The 21,774-nt window shown below is 47.0% G+C and overlaps 7 protein-coding genes across 7 annotated transcripts; 3 read left to right on the top strand and 4 right to left on the bottom strand.

Annotated features, from left to right (window-relative positions):
* Positions 1–9: 9 nt before the first annotated feature.
* AOL_s00097g501 (uncharacterized protein) lies at positions 10–4,829 on the bottom strand (the record flags this gene model as incomplete). Its single annotated transcript, XM_011126334.1, has 3 exons — positions 10–2,863; positions 2,937–3,765; positions 3,824–4,829. The coding sequence occupies 3 exons, from the start codon at positions 4,827–4,829 to the stop codon at positions 10–12; spliced, it is 4,689 nt and encodes a 1,562-aa protein (XP_011124636.1).
* A 1,206-nt stretch (positions 4,830–6,035) lies between these two features.
* On the top strand, positions 6,036–8,308 carry AOL_s00097g500 (uncharacterized protein; the record flags this gene model as incomplete). Its single annotated transcript, XM_011126333.1, has 6 exons — positions 6,036–6,941; positions 6,994–7,231; positions 7,301–7,456; positions 7,518–7,583; positions 7,651–7,848; positions 7,914–8,308. The coding sequence occupies 6 exons, from the start codon at positions 6,036–6,038 to the stop codon at positions 8,306–8,308; spliced, it is 1,959 nt and encodes a 652-aa protein (XP_011124635.1).
* A 793-nt stretch (positions 8,309–9,101) lies between these two features.
* On the top strand, positions 9,102–10,070 carry AOL_s00097g499 (uncharacterized protein; the record flags this gene model as incomplete). Its single annotated transcript, XM_011126332.1, has 1 exon — positions 9,102–10,070. The coding sequence occupies one exon, from the start codon at positions 9,102–9,104 to the stop codon at positions 10,068–10,070; it is 969 nt and encodes a 322-aa protein (XP_011124634.1).
* An 862-nt stretch (positions 10,071–10,932) lies between these two features.
* On the bottom strand, positions 10,933–11,817 carry AOL_s00097g498 (uncharacterized protein; the record flags this gene model as incomplete). Its single annotated transcript, XM_011126331.1, has 3 exons — positions 10,933–11,051; positions 11,223–11,298; positions 11,395–11,817. The coding sequence occupies 3 exons, from the start codon at positions 11,815–11,817 to the stop codon at positions 10,933–10,935; spliced, it is 618 nt and encodes a 205-aa protein (XP_011124633.1).
* Positions 11,818–13,333: 1,516 nt separating this feature from the next.
* On the bottom strand, positions 13,334–15,503 carry AOL_s00097g497 (uncharacterized protein; the record flags this gene model as incomplete). Its single annotated transcript, XM_011126330.1, has 2 exons — positions 13,334–14,929; positions 14,994–15,503. The coding sequence occupies 2 exons, from the start codon at positions 15,501–15,503 to the stop codon at positions 13,334–13,336; spliced, it is 2,106 nt and encodes a 701-aa protein (XP_011124632.1).
* Positions 15,504–16,349: 846 nt separating this feature from the next.
* Positions 16,350–17,283, top strand: AOL_s00097g496 (uncharacterized protein; the record flags this gene model as incomplete). The annotated part of the gene is made up of 2 exons (XM_011126329.1): positions 16,350–16,526; positions 16,600–17,283. 2 exons carry the CDS (start codon positions 16,350–16,352, stop codon positions 17,281–17,283), a joined length of 861 nt encoding a protein of 286 aa, XP_011124631.1.
* Positions 17,284–18,020: 737 nt separating this feature from the next.
* On the bottom strand, positions 18,021–20,648 carry AOL_s00097g495 (uncharacterized protein; the record flags this gene model as incomplete). Its single annotated transcript, XM_011126328.1, has 1 exon — positions 18,021–20,648. The coding sequence occupies one exon, from the start codon at positions 20,646–20,648 to the stop codon at positions 18,021–18,023; it is 2,628 nt and encodes an 875-aa protein (XP_011124630.1).
* Between the last annotated feature and the right edge of the window lie 1,126 nt (positions 20,649–21,774).

The following is a 21,774-nucleotide window of genomic DNA, read 5'->3' as shown; positions in this document are numbered from 1 at the left end:
TCTTCTATGTTATGCCGCTTCCGTATCCATTGCAGCCCAGTATCTTAAGATTTGATTTAGATAATATGAACCGGCTCCTGTGCCAAAAAATCGATCCCAAATAGTGTTTGATTCGGGGTCAGCATCGGATACTGGACCTGACGATTCAGGCTCCGTCGAAGGTGCTACCGGATTATCATGAGACTTGTCTCGGCAATGAGCGTTGGCCTTAACGCAATTCAAACAAAGGTCGAAATCTCCACCGTCACAAGTCTCACATTTATAGTAGAGTTCACCCTTTTCCGGAATTCCTAGCTCGCAAGCGTCGCAAAACCTAGTAGACTTTTCATCAGACTTAGTATAGCCGTTGTGCATATGGGATATATCATTATCCGATAAGGATAACCCTCTGCGCCTCGCATTCTCGATGAGGAGCTCCGCTGTGTCGTGGTGTCCCTCTCTTTTTGCCCACCATAGAGGGCTCCTGCCGAAAACGTCGTCCTTAATTTCTAAGTCCACTCTTGCAGTTGCAAGAAGAACTCTGACAGTCTCTTTATGTCCACGTCTAGCTGCCACTGATAGCGGCGTCAAGTTGTAGTGATTTTTAGCGTCAACGTCGACTCTCTTATCAGCCAAAAATATTTTTAACATGTTATTGCGCCCTCTCGAGGCGGCACGAAATAGCGGTGTTCCGTTGTTATTATCCCGAGAATCGATGTCGGCACCGTTCTTTAGCAACAGCTTCACTACACCTTCAGTCCCTGAATAGGAAGCTATATTTAATGGTATACAGCCTGAATTGTCTCTGGAATTGACGTCAGCACCTCTATTCAGCAGTAGCTCTGCAATTTCGGTGTGTCCAAGTCCGGCAGCCCAAAATAAGGCGGTTCTGCCTTCTTTATCTCTAGCTTCGACTTCGGCGCCGCTGTCTAGCAACAGTGTAGTCATCATTATATTCTTTTGCAACACCGCCATCACCAGTGGCCCAATTTTTCTTTTTTTTTCTTGACAATTGATGCTGGCGCCCCTGTCTAACAATAGTTTTACTAGCCCCAGATGGTTGTACAGTGCAGCTGCGAGCAACGGGGTAACGCCGCCTTTAGTTTCCGGTATGTCAATATCAGCTCCATTTTCCAGTAATAGTTTCACTATTATTTCATGCCCGTGAACCACGGCTAAAAATAGTGGCGTGCAGCCCGAGCCACTCATCTCGTCGACTTGGGCACCGTGTTCCAATAAACTCTTGACTGTCATTTCATGTCCGTCCCTCGCAGCGTCGCACAGCGAAAGCGGATTAAGATTGTCCTTAGGGTTAAATTCAGCACCACTTTTCAACAGTAGCTCAACTACTGGACCTAGCCCCCTTTTAGCAGCCCGTGATAATGGTTTCTGTTTACTCCAGGAATCCTTAACGCCCGGTCTGGAGTTCTTTGGTATTTCGGCTGATGTTTCAGAATCAGATTGTATTTTCATTTTCGTGTGCCATCCTGTTGTAGTTTTTTGTATTTCCACAGATAACTCAAAATCGGACTTCCTTCCAGAGGTTGCATCAGTGCCAGCGAATAACTGATTTATTGTTTCTTCCGCTAGTATGTCCCATCGAAGCCGATGATGTTGCAAAAATGCAGGATTTCTTTTCCGCCCTGGACGATCTCGCTCAAAATCCATCGATAGAATTAGCGGTTCATGGAAGTCGTTGGGCGTATACTCATAGCCGGTTTCAGCTCGGTTTTCAATTAACAATCTGACAATCGCCTCTGAATTGCTTTCAATGGCTATTGCTAATGGTGTGCCTCCTTTCGCGGTTTCCATTTCTATATCAGCACCACGTTCCAATAGAATGGATGCAACTGCTTCATGCCCTTCCCAAGCTGCCCAATGCAGTGATGTCATTCCATAGGTATCCTTTGAGTCAACTTGGGCCCCACGATCAAGAATTTTCTCTACTATAGCCTCGTGTCCGTTCTTTGCAGCCCACAACAATGGGGTCCAACCAAATTTGTCCCCCGATTCGACCTCGGCACCTCTGTCAAGCAGTACTTCAACGACGTCTTCATTCCCATACCGTGAAGCAAGCAGTATTGGCGTCTGATGATGGCTGTCCTTAACATCAAGGCTACCGTCATATATTAGGAGGTCTACTATATTGCGGGCTCCAAAATAGGCCGCTAAGTGTAGTCCGGTAACCTGCTGTAAAGCACATAAATCGGAATCAGCTCCCTGGTGACCGGCTAGCACTACCTGAGCTGCTGCTTCCACACTGGGAGCAGAGGCAAGGAAGCTTTCGATAGACTCGGGTAGCTCCGAGATCTTGCTAGCATGGTATCCCCAATTGTGTGCAGCATAGTCGTAGAGTGGGTTTGATTTCAGTCGGCACTCAAAATCGCTGTCGGATTGGCATGGCCCAGTATCAAAGACACGGAATTGGAGATAGGTGACGCATACCTCCGCGATTTCGGTCTGCGCTTCTGGAAACCACATTTCTTGTCTTCGATCGAGGTATTTCTGTGCAGTATAGTGAACTAATCGAATGATTTTACTTTCTTCGTCGATTGTGACTAGGCCTGAACAGACAGAGACGATGTATTCGATTGGCGAGATGTTCTCTTCGTCCAATTCCAAGTCGCCGGGTTTCACAGCCAGCGCATGGGGAAGTTCTGTTGTATTCAAAGGCCTTTTGGCGCATACGATCCACGATAGAGCTTGCTTTGCTAATTCTTTGCGATCGTGTATCTGTCCCTCAATCCGTTCCATTGCCTCATCATAAGCTTGGTCGGACGCGCCAGAACCTTTCGGTAAATTCGAGAGTGCATTTTTGACAGCCCTTGGAGATCTTTTTCCAATAAGGGAATCTAGATGAAGCTGTGCAAGTAGGAACCTGACGCTGTTAGTTGAAAATTCGGGATTTGACGCTAAGAAATTCAAGTTTCCAAAAAAGTATTAAGTCTTGAACTCACATCCCTTGGACAGATTTGGCAATAGAGGCCTTAGTTTCTTCCTGTAGATCTGGATTGTCCTGAACAAACGGTGGTAACTCTTGCATACGGCCGTCTAGGTATCTTCGGACGTCCTGCTCCTGGGCTTCTATTGCGATTGACATACATCCTCTAAACCTCTTTGTAATATCAGGGATTGGCCTCGAAGTCGCAAGAAAGTTTGCTCCACATTCCTTTGTAAGGCTGAAAACTTCAGAAAGTAGCTTTCCATGACACCCACCATTTGTCTCGTCCAGAGCGTCAATAACAATAAAAACTCTTGAGTATTGCGTTACGACCGAACGAAGAGCCTCTGATATCTCAGTAAATAACGGCCGCGTTTGCTGTTCCTTGTGCTTTGAATAAAGCTTTTTCACGATATCTAGCGAGCTCTGCCGCCCCCGGGCTAGCTGCTTCAAGAGATTAATGAGTAAGTCATCTACCATTTGTTCATCCTGTCGCTGAAAGCTACAGTAAAAGTAAGCTATTCCAATAGCAGCATCTTGATGATATTCTCCAATAAGACTGTCAATAATAACCGATGCGAGAATTGTTTTGCCTGCTCCGGGAATGCCTGGACAAAATAATGTCCGGCCGCTATGTTCCCGCCATTTCTGGAATTCTGGTGATTCCAGGAGCCACTGGCCAGTCCCCGGTTCTCGTCTCCTGATGAAATCGTTATGTCGTGGAGCGTAGTCGATCGGAGTCAGCCACTCCAGTATCTCCACTTCTTCCTGGCTCCGTTGGTGGCGAACTATACTGTTAGTTCTTGCTGCAATATATGAAACCCCATCGTTAAGTTCCCCAAGAACTATGACTCGTCACGTTAGCATTCGTAGGGCACTACTCGATAATGTCTATCCACATACTAGTTCCTATTTCTCCCACCCATGGCTCTAAAAAGGCTATCTTTCTAGGCTTTAGGACATAAAGAAGCTCTCTTGCATATGCAGCAGCTGTAAGCGCAGCGTAATTGTGCCAGTCGTCGTTTTTGTGTGAGTCTGAATAATCACAGATTCCTCGAATAACAAGGCACGGGAAGTTGTTCATTAGACCTCCGGCTTCCATTTCGAAACATAAAATATTCAGCTCCGGGTCGTTAGCGTGCCGGTCCCTTTCCGTTGCGTCCTTCATGACTGAATTGGCGGATGCAATAGTGCCGTAGTGAACCGTAACCCTCCGTTTGGATTGACGGTGCGGGCGATCCTCCAATCCATCATTTTCACAGTCTTCACAATTTTTTCTTTTCTTGGTCCTATGCTGATAATCAGCACGGTAAAGTCGGTCATCCCCAGGGCATCGAAAGTTTGGCCGGTCATCCATCAAACTTAAGTGTTTGGCGATAGTGTCTGGCTTCCTAGGATCATTATGGCGCCGTTGTATCTCGGGGAGAACTCCAAGAAGGACCCGCGGAGGAGCATTTAGCTGACCAGATTGTAAGAATATACCGTTCGATAACCGCTTTCCGAAGTCGTATTGGACTACACCGCTGTGTTTTCCTATTGGTACACCGACGACTACATCCCCGAGGCGGATATCTCTCTCGCGAGTTGGTGCACCACCCCCAATTCCTACCATCAATGCAAACTTCAGGTTCGGAAATGATCGAACCATATCATTCGCAACAATTGCGGCGGCGCAGGTGCCGTATCGACCATGTGGCAGACATCCGATAACCACATTGTGACCGTTGATACAACCAAACACATAAGTGTTGTTGTCGCGCATATCATTGATCTCTGGGCCGTCGAATTCATCATCAAGCATGCCGGCCGCAGCTTCATATTCTTCCTGTAAAGCACATATCCAACCAACCGAGTAGTCTTGGATCAGTGGTTCCATAATTTCGCTACGAGACTGCAGCGCTTCCAACATGGTCGACTCTTAGCGGCTTAATATGATTACCACAACACGACAACAGAAGATGAAATGAAGTAGACGAACGCGAATTCGCGAACTGAAAGAGGGCCTCTCGATGTTGACTATCGAGCTAACCATGCAACCGAATGTATGGGCGTATCTTGGTACGTTTTAAATTTCTGAACCGCACTTATGACGGTACTCACACCCTGACAAATATATAACGCCTATGTCAGTAGATATTCTCCAATGAGATACAAGAACAAACGCCTCTCGCTACCCCTCTTTTTTAAATCGGGGAGGATACCATGAGTATCTAGGAGCAGCCATTTGAGCGAAACTTGGCAATTGGAAATTTCATCGCCTTCCTGGAAACAGGGTATATTGACATCGCGAAAACGGACTATCACAGCTATCCAGGCAGGGATGCTAAGGAATGCAGGAGGGATTTAATCGATTTGCAAATATGAGGAAAACTGTAAACTTTTCTCAGCCCTGGATCCTTAAAGTGAGACGAGAGTGCTTTTCGTAAACCTGCACACCGCTCGATGCATAGGCGGCCTCTGCATGATCCTGCAGCTGCAAGCCAACTGAGACTCCATAATCCGAGACTCTGTTAGTTTTTCTGTTATTATGTACTGGCCGTTTTATTGGTCCCTCTAACAGTATTGTGGGCCTCATGGGAGGACAGCTGGCGAATTGACGAGTAAATATCCAGGGCGAGATACCAACATATTGATCATGCATGAAGCGTGGGAAGAGCGGGAGTCTGGCTAGCTAGCGATGGCGGATTTGTTCTTAAACTCACAACCTTGGTTAGTCAAGCAGCGGCTTTCTAAGGCTGTGGATATTGAGAGCAGAATCCCTTTTCGCACAATATTAATAGGTAAGCCAGGAGGCCTTCCCAATCTATTCTTTTCAAAGAATGCTTATGAAATTGCGACAGCAGTATCCACAAAATTAATTATATTCTATATCTCCGATATACTTGTTTCGTACTGATATACCTTATCTCGTAAACCAGAATTGATGCTACTGGTATAGCCGGTATCAATATATTTCTGTCAACCAGACCAGGCCAGTACTCTCGACCTTGACGTCGGCTGCTAAGCGCATTCAACCAACTACAGTTCCCGAGGGTGGCCGCTAAAATAACGAAAGCCGTTGTCTTTAAGCCCTAGCCTAGGCTAAGCCAAAAGCTAGCTATCTTGATATTCTAAAATGGAGCGGGAAGACCGTGGCGGCCAGGGCGCGAAAAGTGAGACCAAGCGGCTTTACAATCATTCCAAGGGCGACGAAACTGCATTGTGGTCCGAGTTCGATGACCCGGCCAAGGAAGAGCGGCGACTACAGGCAATAGGTCACCGCTCAGCTATCATTCAACGGTTCTCTAAGGAAGAGGGCGATGGAGACGGACAAGCGCCGTCTTGGAAAACTCAAACAATTGAGATTCAAAGTTCACGCTTAAAAACCTCTCTTGAGAGTATCTTCACCGGTTATCCGGACTGGAACTCCGGTCCTACGCCGTTTACGTTTTCGCCTCCCTTCAAAAGTTTTTTTCACGTCTGGGATAAAATTTTGGAGGAATCTGGAAGCAAACAGAAGGAATATCCTATTAGAGCGGAAGTTGGACTGCTGCGTGAAGCGCTCAAACCGAATATCACCCCATATCTATCGGAACTAAAACAGATCAAGGACGCAAACGCGATTGTGTTCAAGTCTCTCTGGTTATTATTCGCCCCCGGTACGCTTGTGGTGACGAAGTTGGGGACTCGCCTTTGTGTATCTAAACTTCGAAGCCTCAAATTCAAAGAGAAAAAGGAGAGCGTTTACAAGAAACGTCCAGATCGTTGGCGTCTTGAGCTGCTTCGCTATGACTGGAATGGGAGTTACTGCGGCTTTATAAGTTTCGTGGTTAAGATCCCGGATTTTGATGGATCACAACGTGTGACATCACTAGCCGCGTTCCCTTTTGAATTCCTCCCGAACCAGGCTCAGGTGCAAGAGCAACTACTCTCCCGGGGCCAAAAGTTTGCTGCGCTTCGCGGATTCTCCATACACAATTGCGTAGGCAGCAAGTACGTTATCGAAAAGACTTACTTCAGCTCAAAGGAAGTTGAGAAACCAGTAAGTCGTCCAAACCTGATTTTGAATGCTCGGGTCAATCTGACTTTGCTAGGTCTCGGGTCGAGTCATAGTCGACGGATATGCGTACTACAAGTGTCAAAACAAGGTCGCTCCGGAATTATCCCGACGCCGTGAAGAAAAAGATAAGGATGATATGTCGGTAGGGGGTGAAGAAACCCAGACGTTGGCGAACGGAGAAAGGAAGGAAGAACGTCCTCCGTTAACTGACGCGGAACTCCTCCTCAGTGTTCCTCGGGTCAGAGGCTTTGACCTAACTACAAAAGAATGGTGTATGTAGTTCAAACGCCTCATTCTCGACAGGTATAAATATGATAGCTGATATTCTGTGAATCTTCCAGGTGAACTTAATATCGACGAACTTCAGGATCCTGATTGGAACCAGACTGCATATGAGAAGCTAGTTCTCCCTGAGGGTGAAAAGGACTTGGTCATGGCATTTGCGGATCGTTTAAAAACCAGGGTAAAAAGATTTGACGATTTTGTACAAAACAAAGGTGAGCTACTTCATGATCAGTTCATATCTAAGTAAACCCGTAATTGACAAATTTTATGCAGGGGAGGGGATCATCATATTACTGTGCGGTCCGCCAGGCGTAGGCAAAACTCTGACTGCAGAGGCAGGTAAGTTATCACAGCGGTACATGTCAAAAGACGGTACTCATTGTCCACTGACCCTCGTCATCACTAGTGGCGGAAAGATCACAGGCGCCCCTCTATGTTTTAGGTGCGGGAGAGCTTGGGACAGCCCTGCGCGAAGTTGAAACCGCGCTCGATGAGGCACTGGAACGTTGTCGACTCTGGAATGCAATACTCTTGTTAGACGAAGGAGATGTCTTCTTGGAAGCTAGGAGCATTGATAGCATGAACCGAAATGGACTAGTCTCTAGTAAGATTCACCTTCAGCCAACGAATTTTTTACATTTTTGATCCTGGCTCTAACTTTATGTTTAGTTTTCCTTCGGCGCTTGGAATACTATCGCGGATTGATGTTTCTGACTACAAACAGGGTCAGTGCCATAGACCCGGCATTTAGATCCCGAGCAGACCTCATACTCCCTTACACTAGCTTGGATGCACCAGCGCGGAGGAAAGTTTGGTCAAACTTCTTGGACCGATTTGCGCCTGCGACATTCCAAATCAGCGACGATGAATTGGATGAACTGGCGGAGAAAAATCTAAATGGAAGAGAAATAAAGAATATGGTTAAAACTGCCCAAATTCTGTCGGAAGCTGATGGTTTGTTAACTATGAAACATTTCCGAATTGTTCTGAACATCCGGAAGCGGTGTTTAGATGCTGAGGAGTTAGAATTGGAGGAATCTGCTAGTAAGAAGCAGAAGATGTGAAGTAGTACTTAGATTTTGTGCTATGATGTGGTATTTTTTAATACTATGTGCAACAATTCATGAAGACAAATGACTAGCAGCCTTAAATTTCCTCAACTAGCAGCCTTTCCTTTTTATCAAAAGCTGTATGAATATAGCAATTTGATTCCGTGCTCTGTGTATAGCCAGATCCTTGCGAGGTACCGAGGGAATCTTTTCAGTGGCAATGTCGGCCAAATTTCTAGCAAAAGCTCCGACAGTGCACCCATTCATGGTCATTTGCAATGTTCGCCACATCTATGCATATGCATCCCTGTCGGTCTCCGAATTTAAACACCGATTCTACCGACTCTAAACTGACTATCGTAAGCCTTAGGCAAGTTGAACTTACGTACACTGGAGGGTAAATGACTGTCCAAGGGATGACAAAATCCAAGACTGAAGTTTTTCGAAAGTAAAGGAAGGTTTCAGGTCGGGGTTTTCTAACTAAGGCCCGACGAGGGTGACAAAGCCCAAGACGCGCGTCAAATACCACATATTCAACACAAACTTGAGCAAAAGATTCCCTCGAAGGACATTAGAAGGATCCGACGAAAGTATAAAAGGCTCAGGATGTACAGGGCGTTTGTTGATTCTTCTTTTCTCCCACCAAAGAGTTCAAAGAGTCCAAAGAGTTCAAAGAGTCCAGAGAGTACAGAGATTTATTGTTTTTACCAAAGAGATATATTATTAAAGAGATTTTTTATTATCGATTCAAAGAGTATACAACCAAGAGTTTATTTTATATTTATTTTCAAAGAAAAAAAAAGACCATATGACCAAGAACTATCAAAACTCGGAGAAAATGGCCCCATCCAACCCACAATCCCCCCAAGAACAAGTCATGGATTTTATCAATAACCTTGGTGACCAAATGGAGGAAGCCTTCTCCCAAGCCGCCTCTTCTCCCCAAACCGAGAGAGGCGACCCATCCACCTCTAACAGAGAGGCTAGAGCTCAGGGAAATCCACCTAGCTACGATCAACCCGAACAAACCAGCGAATCTAGCGCCCACGCGAACCGTGGTGGAAACGGTGGCGAACACCGTGGCCGTCACCAATGGGGCGGCGGCCCATGGGGTTATAACTGGCGTGAACAAGCAGACCCATGGGTCCAAATGGCCAGCAACCTTGCTGAAAGCTTTTCCACTCCAAATACCAACGGCCCTCCACATCCCGGTATGTTCTTCGGAGGAGGGGGTCCAGGTGGGCCTGGAGGGCCCGGCAGCTGCCATGGTGGCCGTGGTGGCGGCCGTGGCGGCCGTGGTGGCTTCGGAGGCTTCGGAGGAGGCCGTGGAAGTTATCATGGTCCGTGGGGCTGGGGTTCTCACCGTGCCCGCTGGGGAAACCGCGGCAGTCACTACTACAGAAATGATAATGGCAGCCCGGAATTTATCCCTCCTGTCGATCTATTCGATACACCCAATAGCTTCGTCGTTCACGTTGCCCTCCCAGGCGCCATCAAGGAGGATATCGGTATAAACTACGATTTCGATAACGCAGAACTCCAAATCTCTGGAGTTGTTCATCGCCCAGGGAATGAAGAGTTCCAAAAGCATCTTGTTGATGGAGAGCGCAGTATTGGTGTCTTTGATCGCAAGATTAAGCTTGAGAGTAATGGCAAGGTCGTCTTCGTCGATGCTGATAGCATTACTGCTAAGCTCGAGAACGGCTTGTTGGAAGTTACCGTACCAAAGTTGAGGAAGGCTGATGAGCCTGAGAAGAAGAAGATTAATATTGAGTAAAGGGTATAGCGGCAGCCTTAGGCTCGTGTGCGAGTTCCATGGGGCCCAAAGCTGGAGAATACCGTATGACCTCTCATCAATAGTTAATTCTTAAAAAACGATCTGCAAATTTTTTTTTTTCATTCTGACCTTTTCGAAATTTTCTACATTGTCGGAGGATATATTGTTCGGACATTCGTTTTAATCGTTTTAGTTATATTAGTTACTTCATAAAACAGAAAACTAATAAAAGATTTTTTTTTCCCCTTTCTGGAACCGAGTCTCGAAATTTGAACTTCCTGTAGACTGATACTTAGTTAAGCTGTGCCATAAATCGGTGAACTACAGGTAGAAGGCTGAACCGGGATACTTATGCCCGCAAAGAGGGTACCATATATATTAGCCTTCATAGAATTCCGTTGAGTATTGTAGACTGTACGAGAGGAGTATTTAATAATAATTACAGGATGAAAGTCACCAGATGTAGAAGTGCATCAGTTGACGACAAAATGAGTAAGTAACGCCATGGTAACGTTGCTCAGTTGGATGTCGATAGCCCGCCTATGTAATGGGATTGAAGATTTGACGCGACGAGAAGCCCTTTCTCCCAGTCTCCGATCAACCATGGCATACTAAGACATGGCTCCGCCAAGAATGGCTAGATAAGGGGAGCGCATAGTTACAAGACTGGGAGCGCATAAAATTGGAATATGGAAATTATTGTAAAGCCAATTCCTATCATCTTCATCTTCATCCACATCATCATCATCATTACCACTACTATCACCACCAAGCGCCACTAGGACTTCAAGAATCCAAAGCCACCACCTCCCACCACCATCAGCCATGAGCCATCAACATTGACATCGGCAGCAGCTTTGCCTTAGCAGTCTAGAGGCGAAGCTGCTGATACAATGGCTGATGATGGTGATGGTGGTGGCAGTGACTTCGGATTCTTGAAGCTTTCTACCCGAAAGCAATCCAGTTCACTAGCATGGACAGCTAAATTTACAAGGCAATTAGCAATTCGTCATTGTAACGATAGCCTTCCTGGCTGTAGTAAACTCGAGAGACTTACATGTCGATCAAGTTCTCTACAGGCTTGGGTGGCCGGGAATGAGGTTTGCGAAAACGTCAAAAGAGTGCATGGCCGCTCCCACATTATTTCCGTACCTCCGTCGGCTGTATCAATAACCAGAAGCCGAATTGGTGAATCCAAAAACGCGTCTACCGTGTAACGGGCCGAGGCCTAATCGAATTGTCTTAGTAAGTTTACCCACCGTCGTTTTCAACAACATTGCACCTTACTAATCTAAAATCAAACTACAGGAAAGAAGGGACCTACGAGCAGATCCAAGGGATTTCCAATGGTGTACTGGGTCATATCCTTAGGAACATAGGCGGTGGTATCAGCAAATCCCCACAATCTAAACCACCTTCCATGGAGAATCGTCTGGAACCAAATGTACCCGGAGGGGCCTCGATATCGATTAACCGCTGCAGTGTAATTTGCTTGCGAGTCGGCGGCTGCGGATAGTAGAGCTGGCGATGTGAGATTACCAAGTTGTTGTTGTAGCCTTTGCTTAACGATTGATATGTTACGGCTTGTGCGCACATTCAGACGTTCAACGACATGATATCGAGTTGTAACCAACGGAAAGGGAACGGTTGCAGTAGGAGTGGGTTGTCCGACAATGAGGTTACTTGGAATTATAATCCCAAGGAGCAGCAGGAGAAAGAACAGAGCAAAATATCCACAGGACTTCATTTTCGCTGATGGATGTTGGAGCAGGAGTAGAGAACGATGAAGTTTTGCAGGTATCGCTTGCTAGCTGGCGGGCAGCAACGGATTGATGCAATGGAGATTATGATGAAGGAGAAAATAACGAGAGCGAGAAAAGGACTGGCGAATAGACGGATTCTATTGAGGTACTTTGACGAAGGCGGTTTCCTCTGGTTGTACTGGCTGGGGTGTAGTGATTTGCTATCTTTTGATGATGTCCGTTGCAGGGAGGCTGAATGGATGGGAGGAGGTGAGGATGCTGAGATAGTAAAGGACACAAAGAAAAAAAATACTCTTGGATTGTGGGAAGTATGGCTGGGTAGGTATGTGAAGGGTTGCGTCGTCCTCCTTGCGCAAGGCGGTATTGATAGCACAGCACACCGGCAAATCACTAGTTCGCTACATCCTCGACGTTTGAATATTCAATTTTAAGGGAATCTCGAGTACCGACACAAATCCAATCTAAAGCACAAACTGGACTCGAAACTACATCTGAGAATAGGAAGAGAAGCAAGGATACGGCTTGCAGGGAGCCTCGATAGTGCATTGCAGGCTATTGCAGGCGCCTAAGTACATACATACGCTCGGGGCGTCTAATGGCTAAATCTCAATACCTGTTTACGAATACGAAATCAACATTATCTTACGATTACGATTTGGAGAAAATACCAATGGCGAAACGGCAGCTTTAATTCGAAGGACTAGCCAGTAGGACCGCATCGGAAACTTTCATCTTCGAGGTCTGGATGTTAACAAAAATTGCAAAATATCGTTGTTAGTGTTGTATTTTTTTGTTAGGAAATATACCGCCGATTTGTTCAGTCTCGAAACTAGAACAGCCGAGCAAACGATTTGTTCCAGAAGGAACTTCAAGGACGCAGCCTGACCAAACTGGTCTCATTCCTAGACGTTGAAGGGGGGATTTACTGGTTCTCGGAGCCAGCTGTAAGAAACCATGCAGGTAAAGCATGGTGCACCTATAGGGGCAATTGGCTGACCATAAGGACAGTTGACAAGAAGCCACAACATACGCTCAAGGAGTTAACTATACAATCCCCTGGGGGTGGAGGCGCATTTGACGGAGCAATATACAGATGTGTACATGGTATATATATAAGGTATGTAGATAGACTCGTAAACCGTAATTTTTAATTCGTGAACCACTTAGGCAGAAAACTGGGACTAAGCTAGTAATACAATTCAAAAACTCCAAAAAGAAAAAGAAAACAAGACGATAGTACTCAAAGGGCACAAAGCTCCAAAACATAAAGGAATTCCCTTTTCTTACAAGCAAAGTTCCCTCCCGAAGTGAAACAACGATGCAAAGGGAGTATCATAGGCACGTAAGTAAAACAACTAGAATCGTTATGGTAAGAGCGGAGGCATAGCAGGGAAGAGAGAGAGAAAAACCTGAGTATCAGGTGCTCTTGGGTGTCAACAAAACAGGTCACAGTCAAAAGCAAGAAAAAAGGAAAGGTGCTTAATTCCTGGGGAAGGGGTGTTAAGAAGAGGGGAATCCAAATCGGCCTTTCGAAGGGTTAGCCCCGTTACCCATCCTCTCAATGCCTCCTCTTATGCCACTGCTGCTTTTTGTTTCCTTATCTTTCTCTTCCTTCGCAGGGGTCAGGGCCTTTGCGATGCTTGCTCCGGAGGCACGGCTGATGCTTCCACGCAGGTTGTTAACACCATTGTCGGCCGTAGCAGGGGCGCCACCCAAAGCTAGTAGTTCGTCAACAGCTAGAACAAGCTCCCCCTTCTCCCGGCGCTCCGCTGAGAGATCTTCCTGTAAAGTCTTGATCTGTTCTTGTGCCTTTGCGAATTGTGCCTCTAATTTCTCGATTTCCTCTCTCCGATCCTCCATATCGTGGGGTGAAAGAACCGGGCCGCTGAGGTTTAGATGCTCTTCACTCTCCTCTTCCATTCTCATAATCTTGTTAGATAGCTCATTGTTGGTATTCGTGAGATCATTATTTTTAGCTTCAAGTTCATTGACTCGTTTCTCCCATCGTTTAGAGTACGACTGTTTGAGGGCTGAAACCTTCTGCTCATGCTTGGATTTGTATAGTGAGTGCAGTTCCTTCGCGACCTTTTCAACGGCCTGACTAACTTCCATATCCTTTGTTGCATTGGCGGCGGCGACAGCTTTCTCAACTGCGGCCTCAACATCAACACCGCTACCCCCGGATCCTTTGGCCGGGGAATTTGGGGCCGATTTCTTTTGTCTTTCAACGATTAAGTCTTTCTTGGTAGAAGCCAAATCTTGTTTCGTTTTCAGGAGGGAATCTGAGACCTGCTCATGCTCCCGCTTCAACTCTTCAAGTTCCCTTCTCAAGAAATCCTTATCCTGTACAACTGAATCCCGCTCGTTCCGAGCCTCGTCGAGAAGCCGATTCCCTACTTCAATCTGTCCCTGAAATTCTTGTACAGCACGTCCAGCTTCAGAAAGTCTCGATTCTATGAGCATAGTCCTGGCTGACATATCTTCCATCTCCTCCCGAACTTGTCGCAGCTCAACGATGCCATTTGATGCTCTTCTTTCGGCGTCTGATACCGAATCTTTGAGAGTATTTATTTGAGCATCTTTACCTGCAAGTTCCGCCCTTAATTGTGCAATCTGGGCCAAGAATTGGGATTTGATGTTCTCGACTTCTTTAGGTGTTACAGATGGGATTGAACGGGGGGTGGGTGGTGGTGGGATGTCAAAGTCGAGAAGAAACCTGCGTTCCATGGGCGTTGGTGCAGGTAAAGGCTGTTTACTAGGTGATTCAGACCCATCACGAGTTCTCTTTGTCGGTGAAGATGATTGCGAACGTCTTCTTGACCTTGTGGGTGTTTGAGGGGGAGGGTTGGCTTTGATGGCATTGAACTGCGCGGTGAAGTCAAGCAATAGGTTTTGCGTTCTTTCATTGTTGCCAGGTGTCGATTCTGGGGATTTGGAGTATTGTGAGAGAGTAGCAAGACGAGATCGCTGGCCGGTTGCTCTGGGGGTGACAGTTCCAGGAGTGACAGGATCTGACTGAGGGCTGCTCCAAGATTGTCTGTTGGGTGTCGAGAAGGAGAGGAGGTTGCTCTTAGTGGGGGTATGGAATGGAGAACCCTGCGCTCAAACTGTAAGTGGGGTGTCCCATTATCCCCGCATCAAGAGGATAAAACCAACGTACCCTTTCCATACTTCGCTCTCTTCTATAGCTTTCTCTTAGGATCTGTCTGTCAACAGATCTTTCACCTATTTCGCCTATTTGCTCTTCCGTTTCCCTGCTTACACCAACCCCACCCTCGACCATAACATCTGAGAACCCACTAAGGTTGGCATCGAAGCTCATCGAGTGGGAGGTGAGTTCATCACCTCTTCCCAATTTGCTGGAGATACGCGCCAGGAAGTCCTCATCGTCATCAGCAAAGCTAATATCGTGATTTTCCTTCATTGATTCGTCGTGTATATCGTATTTTGGCTTTTTCATCACCTTCATAGGCGAGTTGTGGGCAGATCGCAAGTGTTTTTCGCCAATTCCAGAGGAGGAAACGGATTTTGGAATGTTGTAGTCGATAACGGAGTATTCCGAATCCTCAGAACCTAGGTTAATCGGGTCATCTAACGGCGGCTGAGCCGATGGAGTTTGAGAGGTCCCGTAGACCTTGTTTGGCGAGATATCGATTAACGGCTCTGACATTTTGTGAAACTGCGATTTCAAGGCCATGTTAGTGTTTACTTCCCGGGAAAGAGAGAAAGAAAGAAAGAAAGAAAGAAAGAAAGAATAACAATAACAACAAAATGATTTCGCTCAAGAGAAAAATGAGATGGCTTAAAAACGCGGGTATGTGGGATGCGCCCGCCACCCGATGAGCGCAATGCACCCGAACACGAACTGATACTTGCCTGAGGAGATGAGGGAAGAGCTTCGGATAGCTCAAGATTGTAGACGAAGTGGCGTGTCAACCTTCCCACAAACCAGTCGGAACAATTGCTCGGTAAGCTGCAAGATGTACGAGTTTGTGACTGCGGCAATAACTGGAATGGGATTTGGCGATGTCGATGATTGGAAGTGCTAGTAAGGATTATTCATATGTACGGTGAGTTGTTTATGCAGGTCTTTGATTGGGTTACAATGTAAACAACAACACGAAATCCAAATAACAACCGTCGACATTGTTGGTTTTCCGTTTGCGGAAGGTTTGACACGCCAAACCAACAACAGCTCAACACATTTACTTGTTATATTTGACCAGCTTCGAGGCCGCACCGTCCTGGCGGATGACCTCGTCACAAGAGAACAAGGATAAAAGCCACCACGAAATTTAATCCTTGGAACGGAGTACATTGCATCTAACGTGCTCAATTGCAAGGTCCCGCCGAAGCATGCCGTGGACCACCCCAGCTAATAGATAGCGCTAGTGATCAAACCAGCCCTATCCGATGAGTCAACTTTTGGAGTTCCTCCATTTAATTCAATATCCATCCAGATAGACTTGTCATGAACCTTGGATCTGTATACAGTTGTGAACAATAACTTAACTGAATGTCACACAGTACCTCCTCAACAATGGCATCTGACCAGAAAGTCGCATTACTCGACCACATTATTGTTCTCGTCCCACACGCTGAACTCAAAGACCCACCAAAGAGTCTTACTAATAATTTCAACATTACCAACGGCGGGAGGCATGCAGATGGGAAGACCGAGAACAAACTTATTGTAAGTTTCTAGCATGTGAAATGTTAATGGAAATCCGAAAACTTGGTCCTGACTACTTTATCTACTACATCAGGTTTTCAAAGATGGTTCCTATATCGAATTAATATCATTTATCAATGATCTCCCTGAAAACCGGGCAGGCCATTGGTGGGGTTCCAAACCCTACGGCATAGTCGACTGGGCCTTCACAAACCAAATAGACTACAAGTCCAACTACGAAGCCCTCATTGGTCGACTAGCTGATGCCCAAAAGGGTTCTTCAGGCGCATACTCTTATGCAACCCCTCAACTAGGTGGGCGGATTCGTCCTGATGGTGTCAAACTCGAATGGGCGGTCACCTTCCCAACAAAAAAGGAAGGGGAAGATACAGAGACAACGAGACCTTCTAATCTACCATTCTATTGTCATGATATCACCCCCCGGGATAATCGGGTCAACGGGGAAACAGAACATCCCTGTGGTGCCGTTGGCATCCGCGAAGTTCTAGCTTTGGTTGACGATGTCCAAAATGATGCATTTGCTGGTCTCATTAGAGCCTCTGTGAACTCTGATGATAAAGAACAGATTAATAGAAGTGGCGTCTTAGTTGGCACACCCCATGGTGCTCCAAGTGTTATCTCTTTCATGACTCCGACAACAGATGCGGAGAAGGACGAAGCCTGCCTCCATAAGTTTGTCCTAAAGGAGCTGAAATTCGATCACGGGTCAAGTGATGTATCTACCGGAATAACATTCTCATACCCGTTTCAAGCCTAGTTTTAGATCCGGGTTGATGTGAGTAGCCCATGGGGGGCTCACGGCGAATATCAAATAGTGCTGCGTCGCTGAGCCCACTTTCCTAAACCTCTCCATCTGCTAGAGGTGGATCAATATAGTCCGGTTCGTTAGGGACCTTGCGAATATTAACATTGACTTCGAAAAGAACATGTACATAAAAAAACGGAATTGTAAAACTAAAACGTTTATATTAAAAAAAATCTTAAAGGTGCCGTATATATATAATTAAACCACATATGCCTTAAAAAACAAGGGAGGAAAGAAGGTAGAGAAGGAAAATCGTCAATATCGTTCAAAGAAATTAAACAAGTGCAAATACATGATTTCATTTTTTCCCGGCCTTTCACATCAATAACTACCAAATACCCAAGAAATTATCCAAAGAAATCAATACCAACATCTTCAATCGCGACAACAAAGAAACCATAACTAACAAACCATGGCTAGCACCGAATAGTTCAAAATATATATGTCGTTGGAGTATCAAACATCAATGTCGTTACGTCGTATTCGTAGTGATATCTTTAAAGTCATGGTCGTCTAGAGTGCTGGAGCGCTCAAGGACGTGGGTAATACCTACACATGGCGGGTTGGTCAACAACTGTCCGAGGTCATATCATAGAGCAATCAGTTCATAACAGGAGAGATATTAATGAAAAAGGTACAGGCTAAATAAAATACATGGAATTCGTATCGAAATAAAGAGTAAGAGGGTTCTAATTGCTCGTAGAACCATTCTTTAAAATTGATCTAGGTGCGGGAACGTACTGAGGTTGGGGAGGTGGGACATATCCAGTGTATTGAGGCTGTGGAGGCGGGACATATCCTGTTGCAGAGGGATATCGGTTTGTATTTGCTGCAGGATCGCTGGGGCCGTATCCACCGGGAGGAACGGGCATTGGGATCTCGGCGCGCGGAATCTCCTCGGTCGTGCCGGAGCCAACGCTAAATTGCGGGGCCATCCGAGGCGCTTGTGGGTTCAACAAGCCGGGAAAGCCTGGGCGGTTCGGTGCATTCTCGGTTCCCGGTGTTGTCGGGGCACTTTGGATCCGAACATTCTTTCCGGATGGACTGCCGGTGTTGTCTTCAGAAGTCGCACGTTCCTTGCTCTTCTTCCTGTTATCATGGGCAACCTTTGCTGCAAGGGCGGCAGCGGCAGCGCCTGCTGCAATCGCCTCCTTCTTGTGGCGTGAATGTCGGCGTGCAGCTTCGGATCTGCTGGATGAGGAAGAGGAGGAATCAGAAGAGGAATCGGATTCTGATCCGCTATTTCGGGATTGGGATCTCTTCTTATCGAAATGGTGCTTTGCAGCAAGGCCGGCAGCAGCAAGGCCCGCGGCGGCGGCAACCTTTCGGCCTCTGTGTTTCTTTTCTTTGCCTTCACGTTCAGATGAGGATGACCTCGAGCTCGACCTCGAACTAGTGCGAGACGAAGGAGATTGCGATCTTCCTCTACGCCTATCAATGGCGGCGGCAACACCGCCAAGCCCAGCGGCCGCTGCTAACCTTCGAGCTCTTGATCTCGATCTGCTGCGGTCGGAGCCAGCGCTATCAGCAGAGGATTCGCGCTTTCCCTTTTCACGGTCGTGTTTGCGTTTTTCGTGAATGGCAAGACCAGCTACTCCGGCTGCTAAGGCGGCATTCCTGAGCTTGTGGCTCTTCTTCCCGGACTTGGCTGAAGAGCGCGAGGAAGAGCTGCTGCGAGACCTAGAACGAGACCTGGATTCACGTCGCTTCTTAAGCCCATGGTGGGCAAGGCCGGCTGCAGCAGCAAGAGCGGCTGCATTTCTTGCAGAGTGAGATCTCCGGCGTCGTCTTCGTCCAACACCTCCAGTATCGCTGCCATCCGAGGAACTGTAATGTTCGATAGTGGTAACTGTCTTCTCAGGCCCACTGTTCTTTCGATGGTGATGGATAGCGGCGGCAGTGACACCGATAGCTGCAGCAGCAAGGGCAGCTTTCTTAGCTCGGGAGTGGGATCGAGAACCGCTTCGGGACCGAGACCTAGAAGACGATGAGCTAGAGTCATATCCTTGAGAATGTCTTCTGTGTTTCCGGATTTCGTGAACGGCTACAGCGCCAAGACCAGTAGCTGCGGCCGCCTTACGAAGCCTGCTGTGGGAACGTGACCTGGTTCTACCCCGCTCTCGTTCCCGCTTATGCTTGTTGTGTTCATGGATCATATAACCCGCAGCAGCAGCACCAGCCGCAGCCTTTCCGAGTCGGGATCTTGATCGATGTCGAGAAGAGGATCTAGAGCTACTTCTTGATCTGGATCTTGACCTTGAGTTCTTCCTGTGGTGGTGGTGAAGAGCAGCCGCGCCAAGGGCAGTAGCCCCAAGAGCGGCCACAGCCTTGCGGCCATGATGGTGGCTTTCATCAGAAAAGACACTATTGCTGCTATGACGTCTGCCAACGGCGACAAGACCCAGGCGGTGTGGGCGTGGGGATGGAGAACGGGATTGACGTCTTCCTTGATAAGCTATGGCGAGGTCACCAACATGCGGGCCAGAAACCCTCGTATCGAAGCTTCCACCACCGGCTGAGAGGCTAAAGCGCCTATCTCGTTCTCTCTGAATCTGAATTTCGAGGTTACGTTCCCTCTCATCTCGTAGTTCGGCTTCCAACCTTGCGTGGCGTCTACTAGAGCGGCTGGATCCTGATGACATACTATTGGAACGATGATGACTTCTATGATGGTGGTAGTAGTACCTCTGACGGTGATTCCTCTGTCGGCCATAATCGACCTCTGGAGCTGGCTGTGGAGCTGGAGCTGGAGGAGCGAGTATGATTGTATCCCGCTCGATAATCCTGGGAGGAGGAGGGGAAGGAGGCCGTGCGAGGACGAGGGTATCCTTTTCGTAGATGTGTTCATGTCTTCCTCCTCTGTGAAAATGATCTCTCCGAGCTAATGCAAGCTTCTCCCGTTCATATTCTCTTTCTCGCTCGCGGTCTGCATGGAATGACTCGTCGTCATAGTCGTGAAAATGGTCAAGATCGCCTGTTGAACGTCGGCCATTTGGAGGACAGTACTTGGCAACCTGGCGATATCTCGGTACACCTTCTTCTCTATAACGATATGTAGTTATAGGACCGGACCGAGATGGAGATAGCATGTACTCCTGACCTCCGTACCTACGCATCCGATCCTCAAAAAAGCGATCATGTGCCCTTGGTGAGATAGCGGACTCGGCATACATTGTTCTGCCGACCGAAGACATTTTGTCTTGGTGAAGGACAGGAACCGCTACTGAGTGGTAATGATAGTGAGTCTCAGAAGGTGTAGGTGAAGGGGAACGTAGTTTAGAAGTATTATCGTTGTTAAGCTCTTCTACGACCGGCATTCAGACTTCTTTACCTTTGTAGGAGTCCAGATATTATAATTTTTGAGTGGGATGAAAAGGTTGTGGAGGGGCTTCTTCTTATCCTCTTTCCGGAATCGAAGGATAACAAACGGAATGGCCGCAAAATTAAAAGATGCTGTGCCTCTGATACTGTTAACAGCTAGTATACTAGGTAGTAGCCCACGGCTTATTGCAGTTTGTTGCAGTTTGTCGCACGGATTCGGATGCAGGTATACGAACGATCGAGGCAGTAGGATCTAAACTAAGTGAGGAGTTGACGAAACAGAAAGAATTCGCAGATGAAGAGGGCAGAGGGGCAAATATAAATTACTTTGGTTGTATGAAGAGCTTCGAGCAGGTCTTCGATCAAGCACCGCATGTACATACTGCACTGCCCTCTCCGGGTGTCGGGCATTTTCTTTCTAGTGACACTGCAGTACTGTTGGACCGCAAAAAGAGCAAGGTGATCCTGATGTATCCCGGGTCAGCATGCAGCCTTGGAACCGGTGACTCGAACAGTTTTTGCAGGATGCCCATATGCATTTTTCTTTTCTTTTCAGTGGGCCACATGGACGCCAAATGGCGGTACATGTAGAAAGGACGGACTGCAGACATGCTTCTTTTCTCAACGTTGCAAGGCATAGAAAAACTGTTACGTCCTTCCAACCAATGACGTAGCTGACGAAACTGAGCTAACCACATATCGTCATCCATCCTTGAAATACATGTCTTTAATGGGACCAGGGTTATTCCATTCCTTTCGAGAACCCAGAGAACCTTCAGAAGTTTATGCTGTTAGGACGCTGCTCTCCTGCAAAAACAAGTGGTTTCTGGTTCTCCATGATGTAGCCCGGCCAGGGATCTATTCGGAGTGGCTCTAACGCCCTTGAGATCTTAAATGTGAGGCTGTAATATCTAATGAGGTCGGGTGACGTCACCATGGGATCCCTGCCGAAATGGCTTGGTGGGTGTTATCATCGTGCATGCAGGGCATCAAATGGCCTAGAATGGAATCGAATTCCTATAGGTGGATACGTACTGCGCGAAGGTAGGAAACGCTACTATCTTGAAAAAAAATATTCGGCTCATAGCGATTATGATCGACGATGAGCGAATGGTTAAATTT

The sequence above is a fragment of the Orbilia oligospora genome (genome assembly GCF_000225545.1).
Source record: "Orbilia oligospora ATCC 24927 unplaced genomic scaffold scaffold00097, whole genome shotgun sequence".
Lineage (NCBI taxonomy): Eukaryota > Fungi > Ascomycota > Orbiliomycetes > Orbiliales > Orbiliaceae > Orbilia > Orbilia oligospora.
Note: the sequence above shows the minus strand (reverse complement) of the source record. Positions and strands in the feature narration are given on the sequence as shown.